The 27613-nt window shown below is 39.8% G+C and overlaps 4 protein-coding genes across 4 annotated transcripts; 2 read left to right on the top strand and 2 right to left on the bottom strand.

Moving 5' to 3' along the window:
* Nucleotides 1-801: 801 nt before the first annotated feature.
* msh2 (mutS homolog 2 (E. coli)) lies at nucleotides 802-8939 on the bottom strand. The gene is made up of 15 exons (XM_074662843.1): nucleotides 8693-8939; nucleotides 8377-8525; nucleotides 7871-8155; nucleotides 7553-7699; nucleotides 7029-7312; nucleotides 6742-6941; nucleotides 6413-6522; nucleotides 6177-6300; nucleotides 5926-6076; nucleotides 5740-5837; nucleotides 5260-5505; nucleotides 2687-2891; nucleotides 2357-2604; nucleotides 2029-2204; nucleotides 802-1500 (listed from the first exon to the last, which is right to left on the bottom strand). The coding sequence occupies exons 1-15, from the start codon at nucleotides 8898-8900 to the stop codon at nucleotides 1324-1326; spliced, it is 2808 nt and encodes a 935-aa protein (XP_074518944.1). The 5' UTR covers nucleotides 8901-8939; the 3' UTR covers nucleotides 802-1323.
* Nucleotides 8940-11358: 2419 nt separating this feature from the next.
* Nucleotides 11359-15306, top strand: gch2 (GTP cyclohydrolase 2). Its single transcript, XM_074663561.1, has 6 exons — nucleotides 11359-11757; nucleotides 12479-12588; nucleotides 12807-12862; nucleotides 13354-13385; nucleotides 13494-13578; nucleotides 14799-15306. Exons 1-6 carry the CDS (start codon nucleotides 11478-11480, stop codon nucleotides 14926-14928), a joined length of 693 nt encoding a protein of 230 aa, XP_074519662.1. The 5' UTR covers nucleotides 11359-11477; the 3' UTR covers nucleotides 14929-15306.
* Nucleotides 15307-17343: 2037 nt separating this feature from the next.
* On the bottom strand, nucleotides 17344-21013 carry cript (cysteine-rich PDZ-binding protein). The gene is made up of 5 exons (XM_074663971.1): nucleotides 20861-21013; nucleotides 20618-20683; nucleotides 20352-20406; nucleotides 20136-20239; nucleotides 17344-18032 (listed from the first exon to the last, which is right to left on the bottom strand). Exons 1-5 carry the CDS (start codon nucleotides 20874-20876, stop codon nucleotides 17968-17970), a joined length of 306 nt encoding a protein of 101 aa, XP_074520072.1. The 5' UTR covers nucleotides 20877-21013; the 3' UTR covers nucleotides 17344-17967.
* Nucleotides 21014-21667: 654 nt separating this feature from the next.
* On the top strand, nucleotides 21668-25407 carry pigf (phosphatidylinositol glycan anchor biosynthesis, class F). Its single transcript, XM_074663970.1, has 5 exons — nucleotides 21668-22058; nucleotides 22589-22680; nucleotides 23786-23902; nucleotides 24008-24116; nucleotides 25032-25407. Exons 1-5 carry the CDS (start codon nucleotides 21831-21833, stop codon nucleotides 25143-25145), a joined length of 660 nt encoding a protein of 219 aa, XP_074520071.1. The 5' UTR covers nucleotides 21668-21830; the 3' UTR covers nucleotides 25146-25407.
* Nucleotides 25408-27613: the final 2206 nt, after the last annotated feature.

Genomic DNA, 27613 nt, shown 5'->3' with positions numbered 1-27613 from the left:
TGAAATAATTGTCTACTTTCAAAGATAATTTTAGCCAGTATAATAAAAATGTAAGTGAGGTCAAGTCCTAACATTTAAGTCTTTGTTTTTGGTTTTTGAAGATTCAGGAAAAAGCACAAGGGGTACCCCTTTAATTTTATCTAAAAATGACTTCTCAATTTTTGGATAAAATCCTTTGAAATATATCCAATCAAATAATCCCAAACAATCCCAGCCAGTTTGACAAATGTAGTCTATAAAACTCAGGGGCATTGTACCTTTCTTTTTTTTTTTTCTTTTTTTTTTTTTAAAAAAAAGGGAATAAAATCTAGGGGTACCACTTGTGTTTTTTTTTTTTCTCAAAATTTTGACTTTTTTTTTTATTGGGTAAAATATTCATCCCGTATTAAAATAATCCAAGCCAGTGTAATAAAAAATGTATTCTGGATCAAATACAAAGGCTACACCAATCGTCTTGGTTTTGTAAGATTTGGGAGAAGAAAAAGCAAACTTTTTGTTTTTCGACAAAATTATGAGGAAGAAACGTTGGGTTGCATTGTTTTTTTTTCTGAAATTTGAGTTAAAAAAAATCAGAGGGCTACACCGCTTTTCAAAAAAATTTTGAGTTAAAAAGGGACGCAATAAACACTGAACCCAAAGGGTGAAATCTTTCAAGATTATGTGAAACACACCTGTAGTATTTGCATAAAAGTTTGCTTTAGTGTTATCAAAGTCTTGCAGCAAAGTATTTCTATGATACAAAACTCAAGAAGCTCCTAAAAGTAACTTTAAAGTAACTTTATTTTTATTGTTCAAAAAAGGTTTTCATCACACAAATTGTTACAGATCAGTTCTTTTGCACTGGCTTTGTACCAAAGGATCGTTTTTCAAAACCAGCAGGACAAAAAGGTAACGTCATTTTTGATCAAACCCACATATGTGATATGAGGTCATAAAGCAGCCTCACACATTTAACTTTACTTAAGACTGGAAAGATTTTGTATCAAGAGTAACTCTACAAAAGGACAGGATTTTTCTAAGGATTCAAAGAATGCAATGTAAGAAAGAAAAAAAACAGAGGTCGACCTTCACATTGAAACTGAAAATAGTTTCATGAAGGGATCAGCTCTAACATAATCTCACGCCCTATGCTGTAACTGTTAAATTCATGATGTTAACCAGTTTTATTCCTTGCACATTTGCAGAAAAACTGAAGAACACTACAGACAAACTTTGGAGCTACAGTAACATGGACAAACTTTACAAACTGAACAGAGAAGGAAAGAACAGTATAAGAGCTTTAGTGTGGTTTCTACGGTCAGTGAACACAGAAAAGTGTAAAGATCAGGCCGTTTTTACAGGAGCGCAGCGAGAGAGAATCTCTGTGATGTAAGAGTTATTTTTAGCAACAAGCTCCTTCTTCATCCTCCTGAGCACAGACTTGACCTCCTCGTCGCTCATGGTGGCAGCAGGAAGTGACTTCACCTTTTCCAGGAAGTCTTGGATGAGGTTTTCACCCACCTTTAGGAAAAAAAGGGAGAATTTTAACACAAGGTTTTAATTTAACCAGGTGTATTAAAAGCAGAAGTTAGTTCATAGACTCTGGGGAGAAAATGTAAACTCAGAGTTAATGTTTCTTATTTTATCTATCAGGGCATAAGCTGATGGTAATAATGCATTTTTAGGTACAGTAGCATACAGAGCACCCGTTTATGTTCTTTTAATTTTCTAAATAAATTTCCAAATAATTAACAAAATGTTCTCAGTGTGTCATTCCGGGGTGCTATGTGTAGAATTTGAAGGATTGAGGTTGTAACACAAAATGTAGACTAAGTGAAGCGCTGTAAAATCAGGTCTTGTGATTTTATTCAAACTGTTTCTGTCTGTCATAAATCTGAAATCCCTGGAGCATATCAAAAGTGATGATTCTCATATTAGATGCATTAAATGCAGAACTTTTTGATTGTTATCTTCTCCTGTTGCACTTTATTTCATGTCAGGCGGTTCCGCACGGCCCTAAATCGGACTCATCCAGAGACTGATGCCTACTTGTTTCTCTGAGCGTCGTCTCTTGGCCTCGGGCTCTTCCTCCTTCTCTGACTTCTCTGCAGCTGGTTCCTGGAACTCCTCCAGCTCCTCGGCTTTCTCCTTCGCCAACGCAACGACAGACGGTGGGAAGCAGGCCAACTCTGCGACATGGATTCCAAAACTCTGATCACACACACCTGAGGGAAGAGAGGGCAAAGGTCAGTCAGACTGAACAGCTCCACGAATATTTGGGTGGATCTCACCTGTGTGTGTGTGTGTGTGTGTGTGTGTGTGTGTGTGTGTGTGTGTGTGTGTGTGTGTGTGTGTGTGTGTGTGTGTGCGCGTTTACCTGGTCGGACTCTGTACAGCATGGTCAGCGTGTTGTGCGTCGTCAGCGCCGTGACGTGCAGGTTGTGGACAGACGGCTGCAGAGCTGCGAGCGCCGTCAGCTCGTGGAAGTGAGTGGCGAACAGGCAGAAGCAGCTGATTTTGGAGGCGATGTGTTCGCTGATGGCCCAGGCCAGACCAAAGCCGTCGTACGTAGACGTTCCCCTGCCAAGCTCATCGATTATGATCAGCGAGTTCTCCGTGGCTGAGCTGCAGGGGCAGAAAATGTTTGATTAATCCATTAAAAAAAGCAGCAACAACTACAATAAAAAAGGGACAAGCGAGGTCTTACCGCAGAATGGCGGCTGTCTCCAACATCTCGGACATGAAAGTGGACACTCCCTTCACCTGGCTGTCTCCTGCTCCCACTCGAGCCAGGATGCTGTCGATGACGCTGAGCTCTGCCTCCTCGCAGGGCACGAAGCAGCCGATCTGAGCCATCAGAGCGATCACACCTACCTGGCGGATGAATGTGGACTTGCCGCCCATGTTTGGTCCTGCAGACCAGATGTGGATCATGATGTTAAGTAAAATACAAATACAAATACAAGAAAGTTTAAATTACAGCCAAAGGTAGAAATATTGTCACCCTATTAGAACAATGGCATAAGTCATTTTGTCAAGTTTTGGGGAAAAAACAAAAACATTATCAAATACAGAGCATATGATATTTATTAATCATTTCAACCAAAAAAGCCTTCAATTTCAATTTTCACAACTTTCCAGTGTGACTTAGGAAACTTAAAACCTGGGTTAAACCGCCCTTTCATCCCATAGTGCAAATGCCAGGTGAATCAAATTGTTCAGGAGGCAGTCCCTTTCCTCTCTTCTCCAGGTCTTCTTTGCTGTTTTTTATTGAACTTGACCAATTTCCAACACCCAGTTTTGACAACTTTTTGAAACCCCACCCTTAGCTTTCCTTTAATTTCATAAAGCAAACTCAACATAAATAACTCCAGCCTGATCTGAACAAATGTCAGGTCAATCCTACACTGAGTCCAGTGACGGCTGCTGGTCGGTCAAGGAGGGGAAGCTAATTTTTTTCTGACCTACATCATAAATTTGTTTATTTAAACGTAAATTCTACCCTATGTTCCAGCTTGTTAGCAGCTGGAGCTGCTACCTGAGACTACGACAGGCTGTAAGTGTGAGTGACAGGGGGGGAAGCTCCGCAGCTGTAGCTGTAGCTGCTTATTGGTGGAAAGAGAGAGAATCTTTAAACACAACACTCGTCATTTTTAACAAAGGTAAACTCGCTGGGGATCGATAAAGCCTCCGGATCAGTCCAGAACAACTGGCTGTAAAACTGAGAAGATGCTCCGGTGGAGGGTTATACTTCAAGATCGCTGACTGACTCATTTCACCGTCATTTAAAAAGGGATTCGGCCTCAGACAGATCATCCAATCATCATGCAGAAGCCCAGCGTCCAGGCCAGCCCACTGCCTCATAGACCCCCAGAGACGCTGAGCGTCCAATGGGCGGGACAAAGCCCAGCGTTTATCCAATGACCGTCCAGTTTCCACAGTGGAACAACCCACTCTACGCTTCCCCGCTGAAGTCAGAAGACGCTCAGCGTCTGACTGTGTTAAAGCGCTGAGATGCTGCGGGGATGAATGAGAAGGTGGTAAAGTCAGTTACTTGTGATAGGTAGCTGATTCGGAACAAAAGATGAAGAAATTCTAGCGCATATTTTGTTAATGAAATGTACACACAGCAGTACATATCATTTGTTTTGGGGACATTTTAGGGGAAGCTGAGCTTCCCTTGCAGTCTGAGAGCAATCGCCACTGGCTGAGTCGGCATACTCTTACATCTCCAACCAAAAAGCAAAAACATTTCTTTAATTTTAAAACTTTGAGGGTTATTATTGTCTTGTGTTCATTTATGTTTGGTTGCATAAATAGGTTGGTTAGCCAGGAATAGCTAGCTAGATGTAGCTAAATTTGTAGTTAAACTATAACTTGTGAAATTTAGAGTAAATTACAACACAGCATTATACCCTAGCCTTTATGATGGTGAACCTAATCACTCACCAGTAGAAACTGATTTAAGAATCATGTTTGCAGCTTCTTTTGCACTTAAGTTTCTGTTTCTTCTTGAAGCAGCCGCCATCATAAAAGCTTGTTAAATTGACACACTTTATCCTAAATAATCCAAATTTTGACTTAGGCTAGAAACAAAACAGCCTTAGTCACACTCTTGACATAGACCATTGTCCTATAGGGGGGCTAAAGAGCATGATCATTTTAGCTTTTAAGTTTTTAGTGATTTTACCAGAGATGGTCAGCATCATCAAGAGATGATTCAAGCCAAAACCTCATTTTTTTGTCCAAAAAAAATGACTCAGCCCATTATTTTAATAGGGTGTCCCTTGATTCACCTTTAGAAAGCTCACCCCTGGTTTTACTTTGATAATCTTCTAGAAACACTTTTCACCCTGATTACACGCTGCAGCTCTGTATGAGTTATGATCAATCAATTATCAGATGAAGAACTGATCCTTCCACAAAATCTGAAGATAACAGAAGACCCAACCATCGTATCATGAGACTATTTCACATTCACTGCTGCGACTGTAGCTCAACGTTCCCACATTTTTACGCACGTAAACCTCACAGAAGGATTCTGTTCTCCTACGACAAGTGACTTTTCCACCCTATAACCTTTCTTTACATCATGTTTGATGAAGTGAGGAGCTGGTTTTAGAAATCTTACTTTAGAGTGAGCTTGTTTTGGAAAGTCAGAAACATTTCGTCCTGCAGGTAAATTCTACCCTATGTGCCTATGTGTCTGCATCAGATCCAAAAATGTGCCACATGTTCTTCCAGTTTTGACATGAGTAGCGTGTATGGATCATTTCACACCTGTTATGATGTAAAAGCTCTTCTCTCCCTGCAGGAAGCTGATGTCGTTAGGTATGAAGGCAGTGTCTGCATCCGTCTCCATGCAGGGATGTCGCGCCTGCTTCAGCCCCATGCGTCTGCAGCCGTCCGACAGCAGGTGGGGTCGAACGTACGGCACAGGAGCGGTGACGGACGCTACGGCGAAACTCACCACAGCGTCCAGCTGAGCTATCACATCACTCAGAGTCTGCAGAGGATCCACGTAACCTGGAGGTTCACAGAGTTTGAGGAGTGATCAGATGGAGTAACTCGTGACCTTTGATAAATAATGCCATCTGACCACGATCAACAGTCATCCTCCTTCGCTCAGACTTCAGAGCGCTGTAACCTTTGAGGAAAATGTGACTTTAAATCAATTTGAGGAACTCCTAACCCAGCTCATGAATCAATGTCACGCACACTTTATGTGTTGCGTCATGTGATGAGACATCACCTCCTCACCTGAGGCGATGTTGATGATCTCTTTGACGATGGCGTTCTGCGCCTCCTCGTACTCCTGCCTATTCTTTATGTATTCCTCGTTGAAGGAGCTCAGCTTGCTGCAGACACCAGGAACAAAAAGAGTGAGTGTGAGTGAACTGCGAATGCACAAATCGACGCTGATGGGTATGACATGTAGGTGAAGACCTGTTGGTGAAGCGCACGCCGTTCTTTTGAACGTCCAGCGTGGTGAACTTCTTGTTGTTCCTCAGACTCTTCTCCTCCTTACAGGTGACTCTCAGGTAAAATCCCAGCATGGCGTTTGACTCCAGCTTCACCGTCTTACCGGCCTCAAGACCTAAAACCCAGAGAGACAGGTCCACAGAGTTACAAACGCTGGCCAGAGAAAGGCATAAGAAGGGCTGTGTGTGTGTGAGTGTGTGTGTGTGTGTAATCACCCAGCTCTTTGGCAGAACTGTTCAGCACCCCCTGCATACTCTCTTCCAGCTCGTCCATCTTTTCTCGCAGCTCACTCAAAACAGGATCAAACGACGCCTTCACCAGGAACTCATGGTGATCGACCTGCACAGAAAAATAAAGCATTAAGGAAAAGATGCTCGAGCACAAACTGTGCAAAACAAAACTTGAGGCAAACATTAAAAATCATCATATAAGACTGTGAAAAAAAACAGACCTGGTTCATGTCCAACGTGGTCTCAATCATCTCCTGATATTTAACAAAGTCACTCTGCAGATCTCTGAGAGGAGAGAGGAACACAGCCTCCAGCAGAACCTGGTAGCTTCCTACACACACACACACACACACACAACATAAAGACACATGCACATACACACAGAAGAAATGTAGATGGGTATTTTAGGGCACATGATTCCATGTAAGAAACTGATCTTGAACAGGGCAAAAATAAGTTTAGGGAAATATGAAGATTCTTTAATGAGTCTTTTTTTTTCATTTCTAGGTGGAAAATGCTGAAAAGGTTTGATTTGAGGCTGTGTGTGTACCTGAGTATCTCTCCAGCGCCGTGATGAGAGCAGGGATTTGGCTCACAGCCTGGTGGACGCGGTAACAGTCCTGCAGAGTTGCAGAGTGACGGTGGAACTTTTTTGCCATACGGTGCAGGTCTGGAAACCGACGCAGCAAGTCCTCCTGACAGGTCTGCCTGAGCTCTGAGTCACACACAAAGCTCTCCACCAAGTCCAACCTAAACACAAACACACAGGTACAAAATTAGAGGGACATAAACCACTGTACACAACACAATCACAATCTGTTTATTTTCATCTCTGACCTCTCCTCGATTTTGGTTTTGTCCATTAGTGGTTGTTTGATCCACTGGTTGACCAGACGCTGTCCCTGAGGAGTGCGACACTTATTCAACAGACCAGCCAATGAGTGGGCCCCACTGGTGTCGTCAGGTGACCCCTGGAAGAGGTTCAGCGCCCTCACAGCAGCGTTATCCAGCCTCATGTACTGACCCAGATCCAGAGTCGTCAGACTGAACGAGTTAAAGTTGGACTCATCAGAGAGGAGCTCCAGGAAGCGCACAACTGCAGCCAAACACGACATCGCCACCTAAGAACCAAACCACACGTAGGAAACAAAAATAAAATACCAGATGTCTGATTCCTATGGAGGACTAAAAGTGCAAAATTGAAATATATAAATAAATTATTAATTAAATAAATAGTTAAATAAATAAATATGTAATTAAGAAATGTATTTTTTTTCATTAATTAATATTTACAATTTTGGCACTTTTAGTCCTCCATAGATTTCTTGGTAGAACTTTTTTACCCCTGCTGTTTACCTCACCTGTTTGTCGAGCTCTGGCAGAGTGTTGCTCGCCACCGTCTCTCCTTTCTTTGCCCTCAGCAGCCGGTTGAGATCCTGCACCATGTCCTTACTGCTGAACTCTGCTCTCTTCCTATCAGAGAGCAACATCCCACCCCGCTGCACCACCTGCACAGAAACATCACACTGAAAACTACATCTTACCACTATGTTTGATCACATTACCACAGCCAATGCCAGGGCCAAACAGTCTGACAGTTCACATGCACTGAAGTGTATCAGGGAACTGTCTCAAGGGAATTGATGAGACATGAAACCTGTAGATTTTATGGCCCGTACCTCCCGTAGTTTACTGCCGTCATTGTTTCCCTCGCCCTGCACTAACAGACACTCCTTAGGGCTGATCTGGACGAGCAGGGACTCCAGGTTGGAGAAGATCTCATTGTCCGGGAACTCACATACACCCATCGTCCGCTGTGCAGCATCCACATAGCCCACCCCAACCACGCGCTGTCCGTCAGCTCCTGTTGCTAAACGTACGGCTACGACTCCAGCGCAACCTTCTGCACCACCTCCACCTCCAAACAGGATCTCCTCAAACTGGGTCAGGTTTCCTGGAGAGGCCTGAGGAAGGGGATAGTTATCTTTATTTTATGGGTTTCTTTCATCTGCTGTCAAGTCAGTATCATGCAGCCTTTGCATATTCATGATACTCAGATTCAAATATATGATCCTTACCTTTGGTCTCACATCAATTTTTGCTGATTTTACAAAATAAATTCAGTGTTTCAGGTTTAATACTGGCTCTTGACTCGTAAACACAGTAATCCTAATCCAAGTGTCACCTTATATTCGATCCTCCAGTCGTGCTCTTTGCTGCTCTTGCTGTGGTTCTTGTACACTTCCACTCTGTACTGCCTGACCAGCAGCAGGTCTTTCACAAAAGCCTCGAAGTTCGGCTTGCTCAGGACCACACTCTCCAGCTTCCGACTCCCTGCAGATCAACAACAGAAGAGACATGAGGCTTTGTCTGTGCTCCTCGCTGAGCTAAAGCTAACGCATTTATCCTTAACGTGAGCGTACCAACAACACGCAGCTGAATCAGCCTCTGAGAAATAACCTAAAGTGTGATAAGCAGCGCAGCTAGCTACAGTAGAGTACCTGAGCCCAAATATTTGATGACGCCATTGGTCTTGAAAACCTCCTTAGCAGCGAATAAAGCGTCTTTCCCGTGAACAGTGTAGTAGTCGGTCCGGTCAAAAACCCTGAAAGTGGTGTCCGGTTTCTCGGACATGGAAGACACAAAGTTTAAAAAGCCATGCTCTGCTGCACTGTCCATGGACAGGCTCTGCTTCGGCTGCACCGCCATGCTGGAATCTCCCGCCAGCGGTGGGACCTCAACCGGAAATACGTCACTTAGTTTTTACTTCCTCAACGTTAATTTGTTTTTTGTTTTTATTTTTTTAATACATTGCTGGAGCGAATCAGAAACATAATAATAATAATAATAATAATAATAATTATTATTATTATTATTATTATTATTATTATTATTATTATTATTATTATTATTATTGTAATCATTATTATTATTATTATTATTGTTGTTGTTATCATTATTATTTAAGTCAGAACAGCCCTATCCTACTGAAAGATCTGAGTCTCCTGAGCAGAAACAGTCTGCCCTGTCCCTTCTTGTAAAGGGTGATTGAATTGTCAGACCAATCTTGTTTATTGCTAATGTTGACTACCAGATATCCCCTGTATGTTCTCTGGTGTGGGAAAAGCAGGCTTGTTTCAAAGGTCCACCACCAGCTTCTTGGTCTTCTCTGGGTTGAGCTGAAGGTGATTCCTTTGGCACCGAACTGCAAAGTCCTGGGTCAGTTCTCTGTACTGGTTCCCATGGAGGGCTGTACTGCAGGCAAACATGTTAGACTAACATCTCTGTAAGCTGCCTCACAAATAACTGCAACAAAAGGAGAACAAACAGCATTTAACAAAGAGTCATTTAATTTGACTACTCTCTAACCAGGGAAATACTTTCCATTGTCCTTATCAAGGTAGAATTGCAATACCGTAAATCAGTTACAGATAAGGTGTATAATAAAACCAAAGAACTCTCTGTAAACAATTCAAAATATGTGTTCCCACCCACTAGCCACTTCAGGCTACTCATAACATTTTCACTATTATTATTATTATTATTATTATTATTATTATTATTATTATTATTATTGTTGTTGTTGTTGTTGTTGTTGTTGTTGTTGTTGTTGTTGTTGTTGTTGTTATGATGATGATTATTATTATTTTTATTATTATTATTATTATTATTATTATTATTATTATTATTATTATTATTATTATTATTATTACGGATATTTAAATATTTGTAGGTGTTGGCTTACGATGTATCTCTTTTTTCCAATTCTCCTTTAGTTTCTCAGACAGGTATGGAGGCCAGTTAAAAAAAGGGAAACTGAAAAATGGAATTATAAAAAATAGCAAATTGTTAGTTCTCATTTGTACAATTCAACTGGTTATTTATTTATCTATTTATTTTACTGAGGGCTTCCATGATATACAGGGATACACATGCCAGAGTAAAATAGATGTGCACTCATTATGACTAAAGTACGTGTTGTTAGTAACATTTCAGCTTAACAGCCTCTTATTCCCAACCTTTTTATGTGTCTTGCTCTCCAGGTTGTACTCAGAAGTAAGTAAGGACATACTGTACTGGAACACTGTTGGTTCAAAAGAGTGCACTGTAACAGTTTTGTATTTACACACGACGATGAGAGTTGAAATGATAACCAAGATTTGTCAACCATAAATGCTTGAAGAGCAAAAATCCCTCAGTTGAATATATAATTACTGTTGCAGCAAACTGTACTCAAATACACATTTAGTAGATGGATGCAATTTCTTTATTTATTAATCATTGTGAAGCATTTTATGGGGGCCTGATTAAATATGATCTTCACTTATTGAAGGGTCTTAATGACCTGGGTGTAACTGAATAAGCAAAATGTTTGTTGATATTATTAACATAAGGTTTCTATTATTGCAAAGTTGTGCATGCGACCTGGAAATGGGAACATCATTAAATATGAGGTTTGTCAACACATGGGGCTCTATTGCAACAGGCTGCTAGTAGATTTCATCACAGTAGGTCGCCGTGCAGAAGTTTTCTTTACAATTTATTCCAAGTAGGCAACTCTAAATCCGCGTTTTTATTAATTACAGATTTTTGCCGTTTTACCTCTGTTCATTTTTATGAGTTCAAAAAACTGATACACAGAAATAAAACTTCTATTTGATAAAATAATAGAGATCAATCTAGATTTGACAGAACAATATTCCACCTAAGAAATGTAATGAGTCTGCAGTGTTTGATGCACAGCTCGTCGTCTTGTCCGGTATGGATAAAGTGTCATGCGCATAAAGTTGGATTTATGCTGTAAAGTTGCCAAATAAGCATATCTCGATAGGTCAAACTGCACAAAACTCATGTCCCCACGTGGAGTCATGAGGCTGAAGATGTGTGTATGAGGGACCTCTGTGTGTCTTTTATCATCAAAACTCGATCTGAGGTAGAGGAGTGAGTGGACACGGTGATGATCGTACAGTAGGACACGCGCCAATTGATGAGATGCGGGAAATGCAGATGTATGATAGGCCGCTTGCTTTGTGGGGGAAGAAGTGTGGTGGATGTGGAGGGGGTCAGTGATGACATTTAACCCAGCTGACGAAACTAAACGTTTGACGTGGGCTGCACCTTGACGAATGAGAAGCTGGTGCGCACGCGGCAGCTGGTTTGGGCTTTAAAAACGCAGCAGGCGCGAGGCGAAGCTATCAGACCACCTGCCGGCTTACTCAACTTCAGCACTCATCTCTCCTCCTCCTCCTCTCCTCCTCCTCTTACAGAGCCAATAAGCGCTCCGTCATGAACGGCCTGTGCAGCGACCCCGTGGAGGAGTTCAACTGCAACAAAGGCTTCAGCGACCTCATCATGGACTCCAAGAAGTCCGCCGTGCTCTGCAAGCACGAGACGTCCCGCAAAGAAGCTGAGGACCAGTCCCGCTTACCGGCGCTGGAGGCCGCGTACACCAGCATCCTGCGGGACCTCGGGGAGAACACGGACCGGCAGGGGCTGCTGCGCACACCGCTGCGCGCGGCCAAGGCCATGCAGTTCCTCACCAAGGGCTACCACGAGACCATCGAGGGTGAGTCCACAGACTAGGTCTCTAATCTTAAATCAAATGACTAAATTAACCCTTTAACTTGCTGCTTTTGAGTCTACATCTCATTTAAAATACGTCGAACAGAGTAAAACCTGATTGGGTTGCCTCTACAGCTTGGAATTACAACACAGAAATAAAAAAAAAAAAAATCTATTTTTTGGATGAAGAGTGAAAGGGTTGAAAATGAAATAGACGTCATATCTTTTGCATTTATAAAGTTAAAGGGTTAAAAGAGATGTAGTTCAAGGGTTTTAAAGTGCCACATCTTGGTGGTAAAGTTTGCACTTGAGGGCGTTAAAACCTGTATACGTTGTTTGTATTATTTTTGCTCAAAAAGAAAAACAGGCAATACACAAAAAAGACAAACAATGCAGGACTTCTGGGTCAGTAATATTTCTTATTGCTAGGATCCAAAAAAAAATTGGATGACCACAATTGGAGAACTATGTGTACATTATTCGACTACTACATGGTAGTTGAATGATGTGCTGAAACTAGAATTGCAAATGAAAAATTAAAACTTTGAAACTGAAAAAAATATCTGAAAGTTTGTGTTTTTGGTGTTTTTAATGAGAGTTTATACTGATCTTTAATGGCACCATATATTGGGATTTAGTTAAATCCACTCTACTCGATGAACATTTTGCATTACTTTTTAACATTTTTCATTTGGCTTCAATCAAAGTTTGTGTGTGCTTCTTAGACATCCTAAACAACGCAATATTTGATGAAGACCACGATGAGATGGTGATTGTGAAGGACATCGACATGTTTTCCTTGTGTGAGCATCACCTGGTGCCATTTTTTGGCAAGGTGAGTTTGTGTGTCACCCTAAAGGGATGTTAAGTTAATGCACGTGGAGCAAATATTAGTTTGACCTCAAAAACAAACAGGTGACCAACTTAACCCTGTTGTTGTTGTTGATGATGTGGATCTGCTCACTAAGCTAAACTTTGCATGTGTGAGTTGCATTGTCAATGTTTACCATCGTTAGCTGCGATTGTGTGACCTCCGCCCTCCTCGCTTTCCAGGTTCACATCGGGTATATCCCCAACAAAAAAGTGGTGGGCCTGAGCAAGCTTGCAAGGTAAGACAGAACACACACAGACAGCATACAACACTAACACAGCTTCTGGTGTTAGTGTTAGGTGGCGGAGTTCTCCTGCTGTGTCAGTACATTGACCTGGAGGCTTAAGTCTAAGCCCAGAGCCCGTCTCATCAAGCTCACTCAGAAACAAATCTGAACTCTATCTGCTGAGAAAATCCCTTCAGACCTGTAGGAATCAGCGCTTACTATCACAACCTGACCCCTCTGACCCTTATCTTCCTCTCCTTGAAGTATCACACCATCTCTGAACATGCAGGAGTCATCAAGTTTTTGGGTTGAATCTTGTTCTACAGATTCAGAGAATTGTGTAGGGTGAATGATTCACAGATGAAGAGTCCATACCACTGGACAGACTGAGTGAGGGCCAGGGTACAAGGCCTGATGCCAGTCTCTATTTATCAAAAGATTAATCATTGTTGTGTCTGCTCTGTGATCACTCCGTTGTGCTATGCTTGTGTTTGACTCTGCAGGATTGTGGAAATCTTCAGTAGGAGGCTTCAAGGTGAGATACTGAGACAAATATGAACATAGGAACAATCTTCACATATTGTTAATGTGGTAATATGATTGCAACCTGGTTAACAAACATCCTTATATTTATTTTGTTTAGTTCAAGAGCGTCTGACCAAGCAAATCGCCGTAGGAATATCAGAGGCGCTGCAACCAAAGGGTGTAGCTGTGGTTATTGAAGCAGCGTAAGTACACACACCACATTCATTATCCTTATTAGCATTAAAAACAGCATAATCTCAAATTTTTCCCTACAAACTAAGTTTTTTTTTTCAAAGTATTATTTTATTATCATTATTATATTTATTTATTTAAATATTCATATTCTTTCATTTTACAACTTATAATAGCTCTCCATTGTCAAACTGACACTTAATGAGATTGTTGCCAGTGGGATCCAACTGTTTAAGGCGACACAATTAATCACAATTGTATCATTATCATAATATGAGTATTAGAAATAATACACTGCAAACAGTCTGACTTAACTGAAAATAAATGAAAAATTATTTCATGTCAACAAACATTTTTTGTCAGTTTACTGATTTAATAACTTTGCTTATGTCACATCCATTGATTCATTGGGAATATTTTTCTCATTATGATTTTCTGCTCACTGTGTTGTCCTCGTCATGAATTATTGGAGCTAGAGAAAGATGTAGGGTCTCATCTGCAGCAAGACTTATGAGGGAAAATAGGGAAACACTGATGCAAAGAAAGGAATTTAGCCTGTATCACGTGTAGAGTAAAAAAAAAAGAAGCTAATTTGTTGTTTAAAATATGTAAAGCCTAATCTTTAAAGTCATGAACATTGAGTGATACAAAGTTAGATTGAAAGTCTGATAACTTGGTTTGGATTTCCATTGTTTTTAACCTCATCATGGAAGTGTTAGCGCCATAAAACCGTACTATCACATTAAAAGGACTGACAGTTAGCTTTTCACTTGAACAACCTTGTTAGCTCTTGGCCGACAGATTAAACCAAGAGCACTGATTTTTATTCTATTTTATTCTAAACAGTCCTTATGATTGTTAAAAGTTAGCATCCTAACCACCTAATGCAGAAGTAAACTACTACTTCGGTTCGTTTGTGTTAATCCTCGAAGCAGCTAATGTTGTCTCAAGGAGCTAGCATCAAGCAGAGGTGAGGAGCTTGCTAAAGGCTGATGATTAGACTCATTATTTGATCTGAGCCAATGTGAGCTTAGATTTAGGCTATCACCAGCTTGGTTGAGATATTTTTTGAGGCAGGACTTGTAACTTTTGGACAGAGTCAGTTGGGTTATCGAGCTTTAAGTTTTTAGCTGATTAGCTTATTAGCTAACAGAATTCATAGCAAAGAGGTTTGAAACTAGCTTCTGGGACTATATGTTAATTATTATTAAAACTCTATTTGTGTTTGCAGGCACATGTGCATGGTCATGCGTGGTGTCCAGAAGATGAACAGCCGCACAGTGACTAGCACCATGCTGGGAATTTACCTGGAGGACCCCAAAACCAGGGAGGAGTTCCTGACTCTTTCACAGACCCCCTAAAGGATGTCACACACCATTCACTCCCGAGCCTCTGTGGCACGGCTGTGGCACACAGAAAGCTCTAGAGTAACAGTGGATCTGCATCTGACTTCAATTTAAGACAACACACAAACCAAACGCAGGTCAAACCAAAGCTACTGTTTGATGCACGGCCCGAGCCGACTCTGAAGCTCACCTCAATACACTGAAGGCTGACAGATTTCAGTCCTGCTGCAGAACTCCAACATTTCAAATCACTGTCAACACAACAGGAAGTATGACTCACATTCATGGTGCCTTTGGTAGTCTTACATAGCAATATTGTTGTAATAAAGTGTTACACTAAGTGCAATATTGCAACTTGACAATACTTTTGATGGGAATTTAACTGGTGCTTTTCCTCCCTTTATTATTCAGCATATAATCATTGTAATAATTCAACAAACTGTTTCATTTATATTTCCATTTATAATGTCTTTGTAAACTGTTGGATTTTTAAGAAGTTAATGAAATAATGATATAAGAAATTTAAAATTGTAAAGGAATATTGGATTTATCAATGATCAGTGTATGTCAAGGATTCTTTGCCTGAATAAAAATGTGCAAACATTTTAAAGGTTGTTTTCTGATTCAATTAAAGATAGCAGGTGGTGTTACTTCAATGACTGGTTTTCAGGTTGATTCTACTACCAACATATCTCTTGTTTTCAGAAAAGTTACAGGGTTAAGTACAGTGCCTAATTAAGATTCAACATGCTAAAATTGTCTTTGTAAGGCCCACTTTTGATATTTTAGTTTGAAAAAAGAACAAACTTTTATATATGAATTTGGATGTTTACAATGTTTTAGATCCTGGCCAATACGCTGTCTTTATAACATACTTAAAGTGGTAAAATATCTATTTGGACTCTGGCATGGACCCAGGTGTTAACTGAGTGAAAGATTTGACCCGATTGAGGGAATTGATACAGGTCGTTGAAAACAAGTATATATCTGAAGACAGAATTTTCCTTCTACTTAGAAAATTATCAAATTTAATATCTACCGTAACTATAATTGTACTGCACAGAGGGAAAAATATGACTGCAACAACCTCATAAATAGGGAAAATTGTGTTGGAGTACCTCAAGGTTCATCAGTGGATCCACTGTTGTTTACTTTGTATATTAATAAACTATCTGAAACGCTCCAGCCACTGTTACTATGTACACATATGCTGATGATGCTGTCATATTTGTTTGTGCAAAAGATAAGAGGCAGGTGAGCTATTTTCCACTTGGTCAACAACTCTAATTGGATAAAAATGCCATGTTTACATCTCAGAGTCAATAAAGCTGTGTATGTTTTATTCAAGGTCTGTAAAGAGAGGTTCAGACCTTGATATCACAGCAGCTCAGAGATGAAAAGGAGTTTATTAGCGTGCGTGGTTAGACACAAGCAAAGATTAACAGGTGATATTTTAAACAAAGGGATAAACAAATCGTGAGATTTCCTGAAATCTATAATACAGTGCTGTTTAACCAATAAATAAAATTTCATCTGCGATAGTGAGTAGAATGGCCTTAGTCAGGGTTTGCTTTTTTTGTATTTGCATTTTCTTTCTGTGTTTTTGTTATGTGCTTTTGTATGTTTGTGACAATAGATCTATATGTGAAATCTTTATTACATGAGCCTGTCAGGTTTTCCTGATGAAAATTGGTCTTTCTGGTTAAATTTGGCAAATTTAATTCAATGACTGAGTTTCTTTAAGTGAATTAATGTGTTTTATTCCATTCTAAATAGAAAACAGATCCCACCTCTAGGGGAAAGGTGAGGAGTTAACTGCAGATGGTCCGGTTCACCCTCTAATGAAATATGAGTGTAGAAAACGTCACTGCAATGAGTCACTTTAGACCATAAAAAAACAGTATGTTCCATAGTACGTTTGTGTACTATATATGTGTTGTATACATTCAGTAAATATATGAAGAAGTTTTGCGTCAGTATCAGACTTTATCCACATCACCTGAGCATCAAAGGCCTTATGGCTGGTTGCGTAATAGGTACAAACAGGGACGTTAAAGTGACGTCCCTAAATGCACCGTAATGGAGAACAGGAGTCAAAGAGCATCGATATATCAAAGCAAATGATCTGAAACTTATACAAACCAGCCTTGAAGTCACATGGCAGCAGAACCTCCTTGTGTTTTTCTTTTTGATAAAATTTCAGATCTTTTCTATAGAAGAATATATTTTTAAGATAAGATACAACTTTATTGATCCCCAGGGGGGAAATTATTTAATCTAATTATTTATTTGATGGACTTCAAGAATAGACTAACACACTTCGTTCATCCAGTACACACTACATATGACCTGTCTTATCTGGAGATTAATGACTGTTTTTCTATGTGATTTAACAGTATAAATCAATAAAAAGACATAGGAGTGAGTGCGCACATGTGTTGAAGGCCTGAGGCAAAGAAAGGCCTTTAAATATCAAATGCCTGCCGTCAGACATCCTGTGAACTCTAACCTCAGCCTCTGACAACAGTGGAAGGAGAGCATGCTGTGTCCAAATATAATTATGTAAGGGTAAACCAGTTATCACAGGCGTACAGGATGAATGTGAGGATGTTGTGCGTAAGAGGCTAAAAGTGGCTTCTTCAGAGCTGCAGGCAAATGTACGAAATAATCCTGTCAAACGTCCTCATCTCCAATGCTTTAATTCATTCAAAAACCAACATGATAAATTACACACAGTTTTATCTATAACAAAGAATCAAAAACAAACTGAATTTAAAATATACAAAACATCTTGGCTATTTGACATGAGAAACATGTGATGACTGGTGCTTCCTCATTTAGGGCCACTGTAATAATAACAATCGCATTGTGTGATATTCTTTAAGAAGAAGAAGGCAAAGCCTTTAAAGCCTCTTAAAAGCAGGAGGAGTAATAGTTAAAGAGTTATATGTGTCCGTAATAACACAGTGTGGTGAAAAGATGACACACCTAAATATCTGTCTCATCCTCACACCTGCAGCTTCCTCATAGGACTACTTTCTCATCACCGTGTGGTCACACTGATGTCTGTTTGTAGTTCTTTGTGTCCAAAACCTTCTTTCCACACATCGCACAGATCCCTGGAGACACAAAAAAGGTGGGAGAAAGATATAAAGGGAAATATGAAAGACTGGAATTATGCAACTTGTTTATAGCCACACCAGTTAGTGTGACCTATTGAAGATGGATCTAATGCCTGCTACAGATGTGGATGTTTTCTTTACACTAGTTTTCTTTGGATATTTTTTATGGCTTTTTCATGTTGAAAATGCTCTCTAAATAAGGCTTCGTTGAATAAAACAAACCTTCCAGTTATCAATTCTCCTTTTAGCTCCGTTTTTCGTCGCCATCCATTACTGACATCCATCTCTTAGGCAGCCAAAAGTCAGTGGCTAATGCAGTCTAAAAGTTAAAACTCCCTGGGCAACAAGCAGCCCCTCTTTGGAAAAGTATTGATGAACAGCTTAGATATTAATGTGTTTAATAGAACAACTATTCCCAGACTCTGTTTCATATGACCCCAGGCTATAAAACTGGCTTGTTTGACCCTGTTGAGGATGAAAATAGACATGCAAATTTTTTATGCAACGTAGGACTCTATACTAACTGATAACGCCTACAAGTCCTACGTTTCAGGTTGGGGAGAGTTGCAATATCACATCCCCGAGGACCAGTCAGACTTCATTCATAATATAACCTATGATTTGAAACAGTGCAGAGGCACAGGGAAACACTGTGTTAGGACGATGCTCATGCCTTACTCCAGACGACCATCTTCTCTCCTCCTTCAAATCCAGAGCATCGGAACCAGCAGGTAAAAAAAAAAAATTTACCAACTATAAAATTACAGGTGCTGTTTTGAATAGCTGTGTAGCCGGAGCTGTTCCTCGAATGAACGATCAGTGCCGCCATTCCCTGCTCCTCTATTTACTTTTTATTGCAAAGCTTAGTTGAAAGCTCGGACATTATAAAAGAATCATTTAACGCTCTGATGTTTCCGTGAGTAAACCGTTGGACACCATTTGCATTGCAGGCTTCAGCAGACTACATCTATCGAATCAATCTGGAGTAAGATGACGGGTTCATTTGATGTCAGACTGTTCACTGAGGCCAACAAAGAAAGAAACAACGAGAACAAGAGAGAAAAGAAAAAGAGAACAGCCAACCCACAGAAGGTGAAAGAACTGTATGACTGAGAGATTGACTGAAAATTTAAAGACAGACATAAAGTAAACATTACACAGAACACCGTATGGACTATGGCAGTGTTTAAATACTGGTTAATGGAAACAAAAATGTCAACAGACTTTGAGTGGCTATCCTAAATCATGCCCTGGGGCCATTCATGTCCTCCAGGGTGAGACATGAGGGCATCAACCTGTCTGGGGTCATCTCTGATTTAAAAACACTGTTCTTCTGTTGTGCAGGAAAGTTTAAATGTTTGATAAAATGAAAAACAGGTTTTAAGCAGTAATTATTTGTCTTTCTAAAATTTAAAGACTCATCTCAGACGGTGATATAGGGACACACTGTTGGAGTTCACTGAAGTCACTGTCGTGTTTGTTGAACAGTCTGGAATGGTGCCATCATGTACCGCATTTGAACCTGCCCTTCACTTGTTTTTTTACATTTTAATGTGTACCCACTGCCCTTTCATCTGACCTGGTTGGTGGCAGTTGAATGCTCAAGGTTCATGAGGATTTTCTTTTTGAGAGGCCTGCTGATTGGGATTAGCGGGTGCCATCAAACAAATGTTCAAAAAAACAAACGTGTAGGAGATATTTAACCTTTGATTAAAAGTGCATACACTCTGCTTTATCTATTGACTCTGATGTATGCATGCCTTTTACCCAGTGTCGCCTCTTCATATGAAAATGTCTGTTTATTTAAGACTAAAAAAAACATAATCAGATCCTGGAACTTCAATAACAATTCCTCATAGAAAGAATAGTTTCCAGTTAATCCACATCCCTGTTTGATTTTCTACAAGGTGGCTTTCTACCAAATAAAAAAAGAGATGTATAGATATTTTAGGCTAAGAGTTAAGTTGAAATCATTCTTACAAAGTCTAAAAGTTTGGCTATGTTAGGACAAAATACTTAGAACTGCTACAAAAAAGTGTATTTTCTTGCTGTTATGTTAAAACAAAGCTGGATCAAAAATTCATGGTATAGAGTTTATACCTTTCTTGTATGCACAGCCCTGACAGTAGTGTGATCCTGACTGATGAACTGAGCTCTTGCAGATCCTGCAGATAGCAAAGCCGGTCTTGCTGTAGGGGTCAAACCTGAAAATAGCCAGAGGACAGATCCAGAAGTTAAAATGCTCTCAAGCTTTTATATTAGGAGTGCCAGCACATAACACACCGATTTTAAGCTGAGCAGCAGCAGCCTTCTTACCTGGCTTTCTTTGAAGTCAAGAGCTTGTTTTCGTTGAGTTTACGTCCACCACCCTCTGGAAAAAGAGGAACAGATGTCACATAGCATCATAACTTCAGCAGCACAGTGCTTTACACATCAAATGTAGTTTAAATGTTGAATAAAGATCGAGACTATTGTCTGACATTTAAGAAGAAACACCTTTAGTCATCTTTATTTCAACAGATCACAAAATAAATCTCGGTCTAATAGTAATATCAAGTATTTCATAGAGTGTGTCTCTTTACCTGTTGTGTTACGAGCCCCATCCTTCCAGGTATCAGGTGTGATGACTTTACCGAGTTTCTTCTCGCCTTAAATAATAATTTAAAAAAAGGATATAAAACAAAACCTCAAAGTTGACTTAGAAGCAGCAATAGGAACAGTTAGCAATCACGTAACGTTAGCCCAAAGATCCCAATACCTTATCGAAAACTCAAACGACTGTTACCATTTGAAGTTACATAACACCCCAGCGGTGTGATACTTACATTTTTCACAAACCATCTTTCCTCTGTGTTTTAAAACAAGATTTTCAAATGTTATTCGGATAATTAAACGTTTGCTAAATGTTAGCTGTGTCGTACGTGTTGGTAAACTTCCGTTCGCTATTTCCTGTTTTCCTCAACGCGTACAATTTGATTGGCTAAACCGATGAGATCCTTCATATGATTGGTTGATATAATCGTCTGTCACATCATGTCCCAGTGACGCTTCTGGATTGGAAGGACTACCTTTACGTCAGTAGAGATTGCTACAAAATTAAACTTCCGGTCAACTGTAATATATATTTTGAAGTCCTATTTTACCGTCGATTCTTAGAATTTCTATTTTATTACTATTTTATCTATTTCATTTTACTCTTTTAAGATCAGCTTAATACTTACTAGTGGAAGTTGTAATAAAAATAAAGAAAATATTTCTTAAACCATGCCCAACATGGATAAAGCAGGGTCGCATTTCAGCCAACTACATGTGATGGCCATCACTCATGCAAGTATCAGGATTTTAAAGAAAGAGTTGGAAAAAAAAATCCGTATGTTTCAGCTAAATTACAGTATTGAATATCTCCAAGAATCTTTATAATCCTTAAAATGCTTTAATTTATAAACATGCCCAGAATATGTGAATGACTGACATTCCTCAGTTCTCCTGAATGTAGTTGTAGAATGTAGTGTGTCAAAACGAAATTATGTAAATATAGATATATTTTAAATTGTTTTTTTTTTTTTCATATCTGTAGGGATCAGTGAAAAAAAAGAACAAAATACAGGATACAGTTGACCTTTATTGTGAAATCCAGGCGGAAGTGTTTTTCACTTCATGTTTACGGAAGAGAGGTCAAGAAACATTCAAGGATGAACCTTCTCCTTTCATGTGCTGCTAAATTAAAACTTTAAAGCCTTTTATTAATTTTTTGTTTTTATTAGCCTCCTGTTGTAGCGGGATACACTTTTCACAATGTGGGACCATGAAATCAGAGCCATGGCGTCCACTCACTGCATCATCGCCGCCACGGTGTTCATGGCGACTGTCCTACCTGCGGTGTTCGTGCCTGGCTTCTCGGTGTACGGGACTCACCTGCTGTGGATCTACTCGGTGTCAGGGGCGGTTGTGGCGGTCAGTGTCGCCGTCTTCTGGCTGCTCGGGATCACACCGCCCACAAAGAAGCACACAGTGGGATATAAGGTGATGGATGAATTAGTAATTCAGGGAAATGGCAAAAATTCAACCTTTCCCAATGGATTAATAGCTGCATGGAGCAGATGCTGTGTGCTTTTGGAGTTTGCGCTATCGAAGTCATTAGCAGTTTGATGTGATGGGGGCGGAAGCGTTAATGGATTAATGTACTTCCCAAAGACTCACCAAAATATTCAAATACAAATGTCTGAATTCAAATGACTCTATTTGAACAGTGCTACGAATTAGGTCAACTAACTGTTATTTTTTTGTAACCTTTATAAAGTAAATCAATAATTTAATTCAGAATGCTAAATTGACTGATTAAATGTCAGTTGCTAAAATACTGATTACTCTTCGAGTAAATCTGCCCAAATTGAAATTTGAATTTCTGTTTATTATATAAACAAGCAAAAAGCAACTAGCCGTTTTTTTTTTTACATGAAGATAGAAGACTAAAGCCCAAACTCATTTTCCAGTAAGCATTTTGTCCATGTCTAATTAAATTTACCTCCATTCACTTCTGTTTCTTCATGCAGCTGTCAAGATTGCTTCGTTCCTGTGTGTACTTCTTTCTGTCCTGCTTGTTCTTCCACTCTGTGGTGGTCCTTTATGGAGCTCCACTAATTGAGTGAGTACATGCTGATTCTCATGTTCTTCACCTGTGGGTCTACATGAAGATTTAGTGGATAAAAATAGCTTCCCAACAACAGCAGTAGGTAGAGTGGCTTTGTATGTAATATACAGGGAAAATATGTGGAAAAAATGTTAATAATGTGCACTCCGAGGTTGTTCTGTATGCTTTATTGATTCTACCACTTTAAAACTCCTCTTTCGTCAGACTTTGTGATTTTTAAGCATTAGTGTCAGACTAACTCTGTAAAATCCTGTGATTGACCCGACACAGACCCAAGATTATAATAGTTAACTAAAACGAAACTAAAAACGAAAACTAAAATTTGGAATACATTGCAGTTAACTAAAACTATTAAAAACTAGAAAAGAAAACAAAAACGGTAAGTAAACTGAAACTGTATCTTGCGTTCATAAAACTAACTCTAACTAACTAAAATTAAAGACAAAATGTCCTTAGTTATAGTTTCTGACAATGTTAATAGCCTTTAGGATTTAAATTAATCCGACACATTTTCCCAACCAATTTTACGATAGTTTTCGGCAGTTGTCAGCGCCGTACTGCACCATCATAGCGGCGTATAGGGACAAGCTTGTTTACTGCAAGGACTGGCTGTGTGCTGTGCTGGGACGAAACATAGGGGAGCAATGAATCAGAGCATCTGTAATAGTTTCATTGCATGTGAGTCTGACTTCAAGTTTCTAATTATTAAAGCTCATATTATATTGTTTTACATTATTTATGTTTCTATTTTTTGTATTAAGTTTGTATCATTTTCTTGTGTTTAAGGCCGCAGCCAACAGTTCAGTATCAGCATTGACTGAGCAGTGAGCACTATGTTGGACTTGAAAATAAACTGTTACAGAAAATTTACTCTGACCTTTTTGAATCCTGCACTTGGTTAATGAGGTATGAACAAACTAAAACTAAACAGAAACTAAACTAAAACTGAACTAAAACTAAGCCTTGTTGCAAAAATCAAAACTAAATAAAAACTAGAATGCCTGCTCTAAAACTAATTAAAACTAAACTGTAATGAGAAATACAAAACTATTATAACCTTGCACAGACCAACTCTTCGATGTCTTGTTTTATGTTTCAGATCAGCCCTGGAGACCTTCTCCCTCGCTGTGCTGTTAACCTCTCTGACCACACTGAGGTGTCTCTGTGTCCTCGGCCCCAACGTCCAGGCCTGGATCAGAGTGTTTAGTCGACATGGGTAACTCTAAAATCCGCTCTCCCAATTTTTTTTTCTTTCTTTCCTTTTATTTCTTTTTTCACATCATGTCCCTTATATTAAAATCTATAACTGTGTTCTCTCCAGAGCGATGTCAGTATGGGACACCTGTCTGCAGATCACTGTGGCATGCACGTTGGTAGGAGCCTGGATTGGAGCATTTCCAATTCCTCTTGACTGGGACAGGCCGTGGCAGGTGAGCACACTTTAAAGATCCCTTTCTGAGCTAGTAAAGAGTCTCCTTTTTTCTGTAAGGCATTGTTTTAGACCTTAAATTCATTCAGAATAAGCCACCATGACAATAGATCAAATCTCATGATTACCTGAAAAGAAATTAAGTTTGCCTGCACAAAACTTGTTAGATTTTACATTCACAACCTAAAGACATTCTAACTGCATTAATACTCTTTAATCACTTGACATAAAATTTAAGACCTTCTCTGTTCAAACTTGAAGCTCTTGCTTGAGGCTGGGGTATCAGTAACATAAGCTGTTTGTGAGAGTGCAGATTGTTTTGTTTGGTAGACATTTATAACTCTGGGTCAGCCTGTGGGCAGGGACCATAATGGAGCTAGGAGGATAAATCTCAAAGAAAGTGAAAAATCACTCCTCTTTAGGTCTTAAAGGGGGATTTCAACGATTAAAATATGCAAAAGCAGCAAGAAAAGTTCAAGCACGTTCTGAATATTGAGTTTCTGTAAGTGAAAGAGAACATTTAACAATGAGAGGAGTATTTTTCTCCAGTATTTTCCCCATTACCATCTTGATCTGCAGTTTTTAGAGCAGCCAGTTTCTCCTATTTATTATTTAAAAGCGGTACATTCAGCATATTAGTATTCAACACAGTAACCTCTAAATGAATCAGATTTTTAGAAGGCAAAAGGAGTAACTGCAAAGGCAGCTCTCTGCCAAAAGGCTGGAGGAAAAAATGCAAATTCATGGTCTGCAGTGGTAAATCAAACTTAACTTTACTTCTTGTATTTCTGTGGAAGTTTCTCTCACATGTGTTTGGGGATCAGTTCACATTGTCCTGTGCTGCCTGTGCCATGTTTACGTGTTCCATGACCATCCGAACCTGTGAGCAAGCAGCCTCAGCTGTCTCTCTCTGTAGGTATGGCCTGTCTCCTGCAGTCTGGGTGCTATGATTGGTTTCCTGACTGGGCTTGTCGCGGCTCCTGCGTGGATTCACTATCATCGCAAACAGCTCACATACAAGTGTAAATGACCGAGAGGGATCCTGAGTGTGACCGTGAGGATGTTTCCTGTGACCCTGCTGTTTTCCTTTGACATGTTCTGGCTATTTATTGGGAACTCTCTCCGTCTGCTACCTGTAGGGAAGATGATTTTTTATAAGACTGACCTTATGAGCAATATCATTTTTTACATATGAAGGCTGAATATGTTCCTCAAGACTTTTGACATGAATAAAGCATTACTTCTTCCTCTGTGTGCACTTTTTTGGAGGCCTAAGGTTTGGGGGGAACACTTGCCAGCACAGGATTAGTATCAGCAAAGCGAAGACGAAGTTAATGTGATTAATGGCAGTAATAAGGACTTCAAGCTGGAAGAAGCTGAGATAAAAGATGTTATCATGGATGGAAGTAGAAATTGTAGACAAAATTGGGCAAAAGCTTTAAATTTCAGTTTTTTTCCAATCAGCTGCAAAACATTCTCTGTACAGCTTTAATCAATACTCAACAGCACATATCCTGACTAATAATGATAATTAAAAGAAAGCATTGCCTATGTTTAACAATAACAGGCTCACTGCAGCGTGTTTCTTGCAACCCTTACTGAGATGATGTCAAGCTTGTAGTTTATCCTTCAGCTCTGGAAGGCAGCACCAGGACCAGGGCTGCTCTTATTTCTGTTTTATTCATCTGTGACTATTTCCTCTTCCATCAGCCTGCCTGGAAATCTTTCTTGTGAGTGAGGCAAATAAAAGAGACATAAAAAGTTGTTATAAACACTTTTATTCTCCTCCAACAGGGAGGATAAAATATAGCTCAGAGCTTTAACTACACCCTGATCTCCCTGAAGGCTCCTGAACATGCAGCCTCTTCAGCAACTGACCTTTGACTTTGATTCCCACATGTTGTGATTCATTACGAAGAGGATAATCATACGAGAGTTTGCTAATGGTGGATTTCACAGCTCATGTTCTCAATTATTTAAAGAGGGGTGACTTTAAATGTTCTTATGAGGCAGTAAAGTACCCAAAAATCTGCTGTTTTATGGCGGTAATGCTTCACTGTGCCTTAAAATGAAAGCACAAAAGCACAGACGTGTCATTTTGGACTCTTCGTGTGTTTGAAAACGGGAGGGGGTAAGACTCAAGAAAACAAGATGTAAAAACTCACATGATCGAATATAAAAATGTTCAAACCTGTAGGTGGTGCTGTTGCATAATCTCCACTTTATTTCTGTCTTGCGTGAGTGTGTGCCTCTGTGTGAAAGCTCACAGGCTGTGATCACAGAGGAGAGCTCATGCCATGCTCTCATTAGCAAACTAGTAAAAACTAATCAGTATCATGACTGGGCGGTCGTTCACTGAAGGAGCCAAACAGAAAAGTTTAAGACAAAGTGCAAAGTGAACTTCTACTCCACCACTGACGCCGTTATGCACCTGAAGCTGACTGCTGATGGATTCTGTTCCTTTTTAAACTCCCATTAATCTTCCTCCAACTCTATTTCAACTACCTCCTCCCCCTCCTGCTCTCGTTCTCATTCCACCTTTTCACATCCTCAGGCGACCGTATTGATTCTCTTTCATTTTAGGGACATTAATTTTCCTCCTTTTCAGCCGCCCACGTCCCTAGACTCCCCCCTCTTCTCAGCCAGCAACCATGATGAAACTTACATTTTCTGCATTGCAGGGTTGAAATTAAAGGTAAATGATTAATGTCGCCTCAAACAGTCTAGACATCTGAATGCAAAGCGAGTTGAGTTATGAGGTGTCAAAGAAAACAACTTTTCAGGCCTTGTTAAGAGTATGATTTAATGTTTTAGTGAGAGTGGTGGACAGTTTGAGCACAGAGCCTCCTCATGTTGGAGCTCTTACATAAGGTCGTTGCCAGGGAAGAGCTGCAGACAGAATACAGCTTAAAAGCTGCTGTGAGGAGTTTCTGAGTGATCCTGAAAAAGTCTGCCTTCTAGATATATGGCTGATCATAATCCACACTTTAAAAAGAGATTATCACTGCCAGTATAGGTTATTTCGAATTGCTACTTCTTAGCTTCCTGATCAGGTTGAGCAGGACAAGATTGATCTACGGCACATCTAAACCCCTGTTTCCACCAAGCGGTTCAGTTTGGTTCGTCTCAGTATGACACACTTTTAGTGGTGTTTCAAGGAGTTTACAAAAGCCGCGTTTTCACCAAGCAGACCGGTTTGGTTCGTCATGGGTGCCAGACTGAACTGATTAGCTCTCGGAAGGTGGAGCAACACATTGCAGACGGTTGATTGGTCAAAAGAATCGTCACTTACCCTCGACAGCAGCTGCATTTCTCCTGACAGCACACAGTCTTCTCTTAAACAAAGCTTGATTGCACTTTGTAACAGAGAGTTACATGAAAATCACAGAGAGGACGAAATGCTGCATGTCTTCCATCCGTGCTCTTTGTTTACTGTGTCGTGGTTTCTTCTTTGTTGGATTTAGTCCCGAGGTAAGCTGCTATGGCGTTGCGCTATTG

This window comes from Halichoeres trimaculatus, unplaced genomic scaffold, assembly GCF_033239565.1.
Source record: "Halichoeres trimaculatus isolate MK-OKI-2021-1 unplaced genomic scaffold, fHalTri1.1 fHalTri1_scaffold_23, whole genome shotgun sequence".
NCBI classification, from domain to species: domain Eukaryota; kingdom Metazoa; phylum Chordata; class Actinopteri; order Labriformes; family Labridae; genus Halichoeres; species Halichoeres trimaculatus.
Note: the sequence above shows the minus strand (reverse complement) of the source record. Positions and strands in the feature narration are given on the sequence as shown.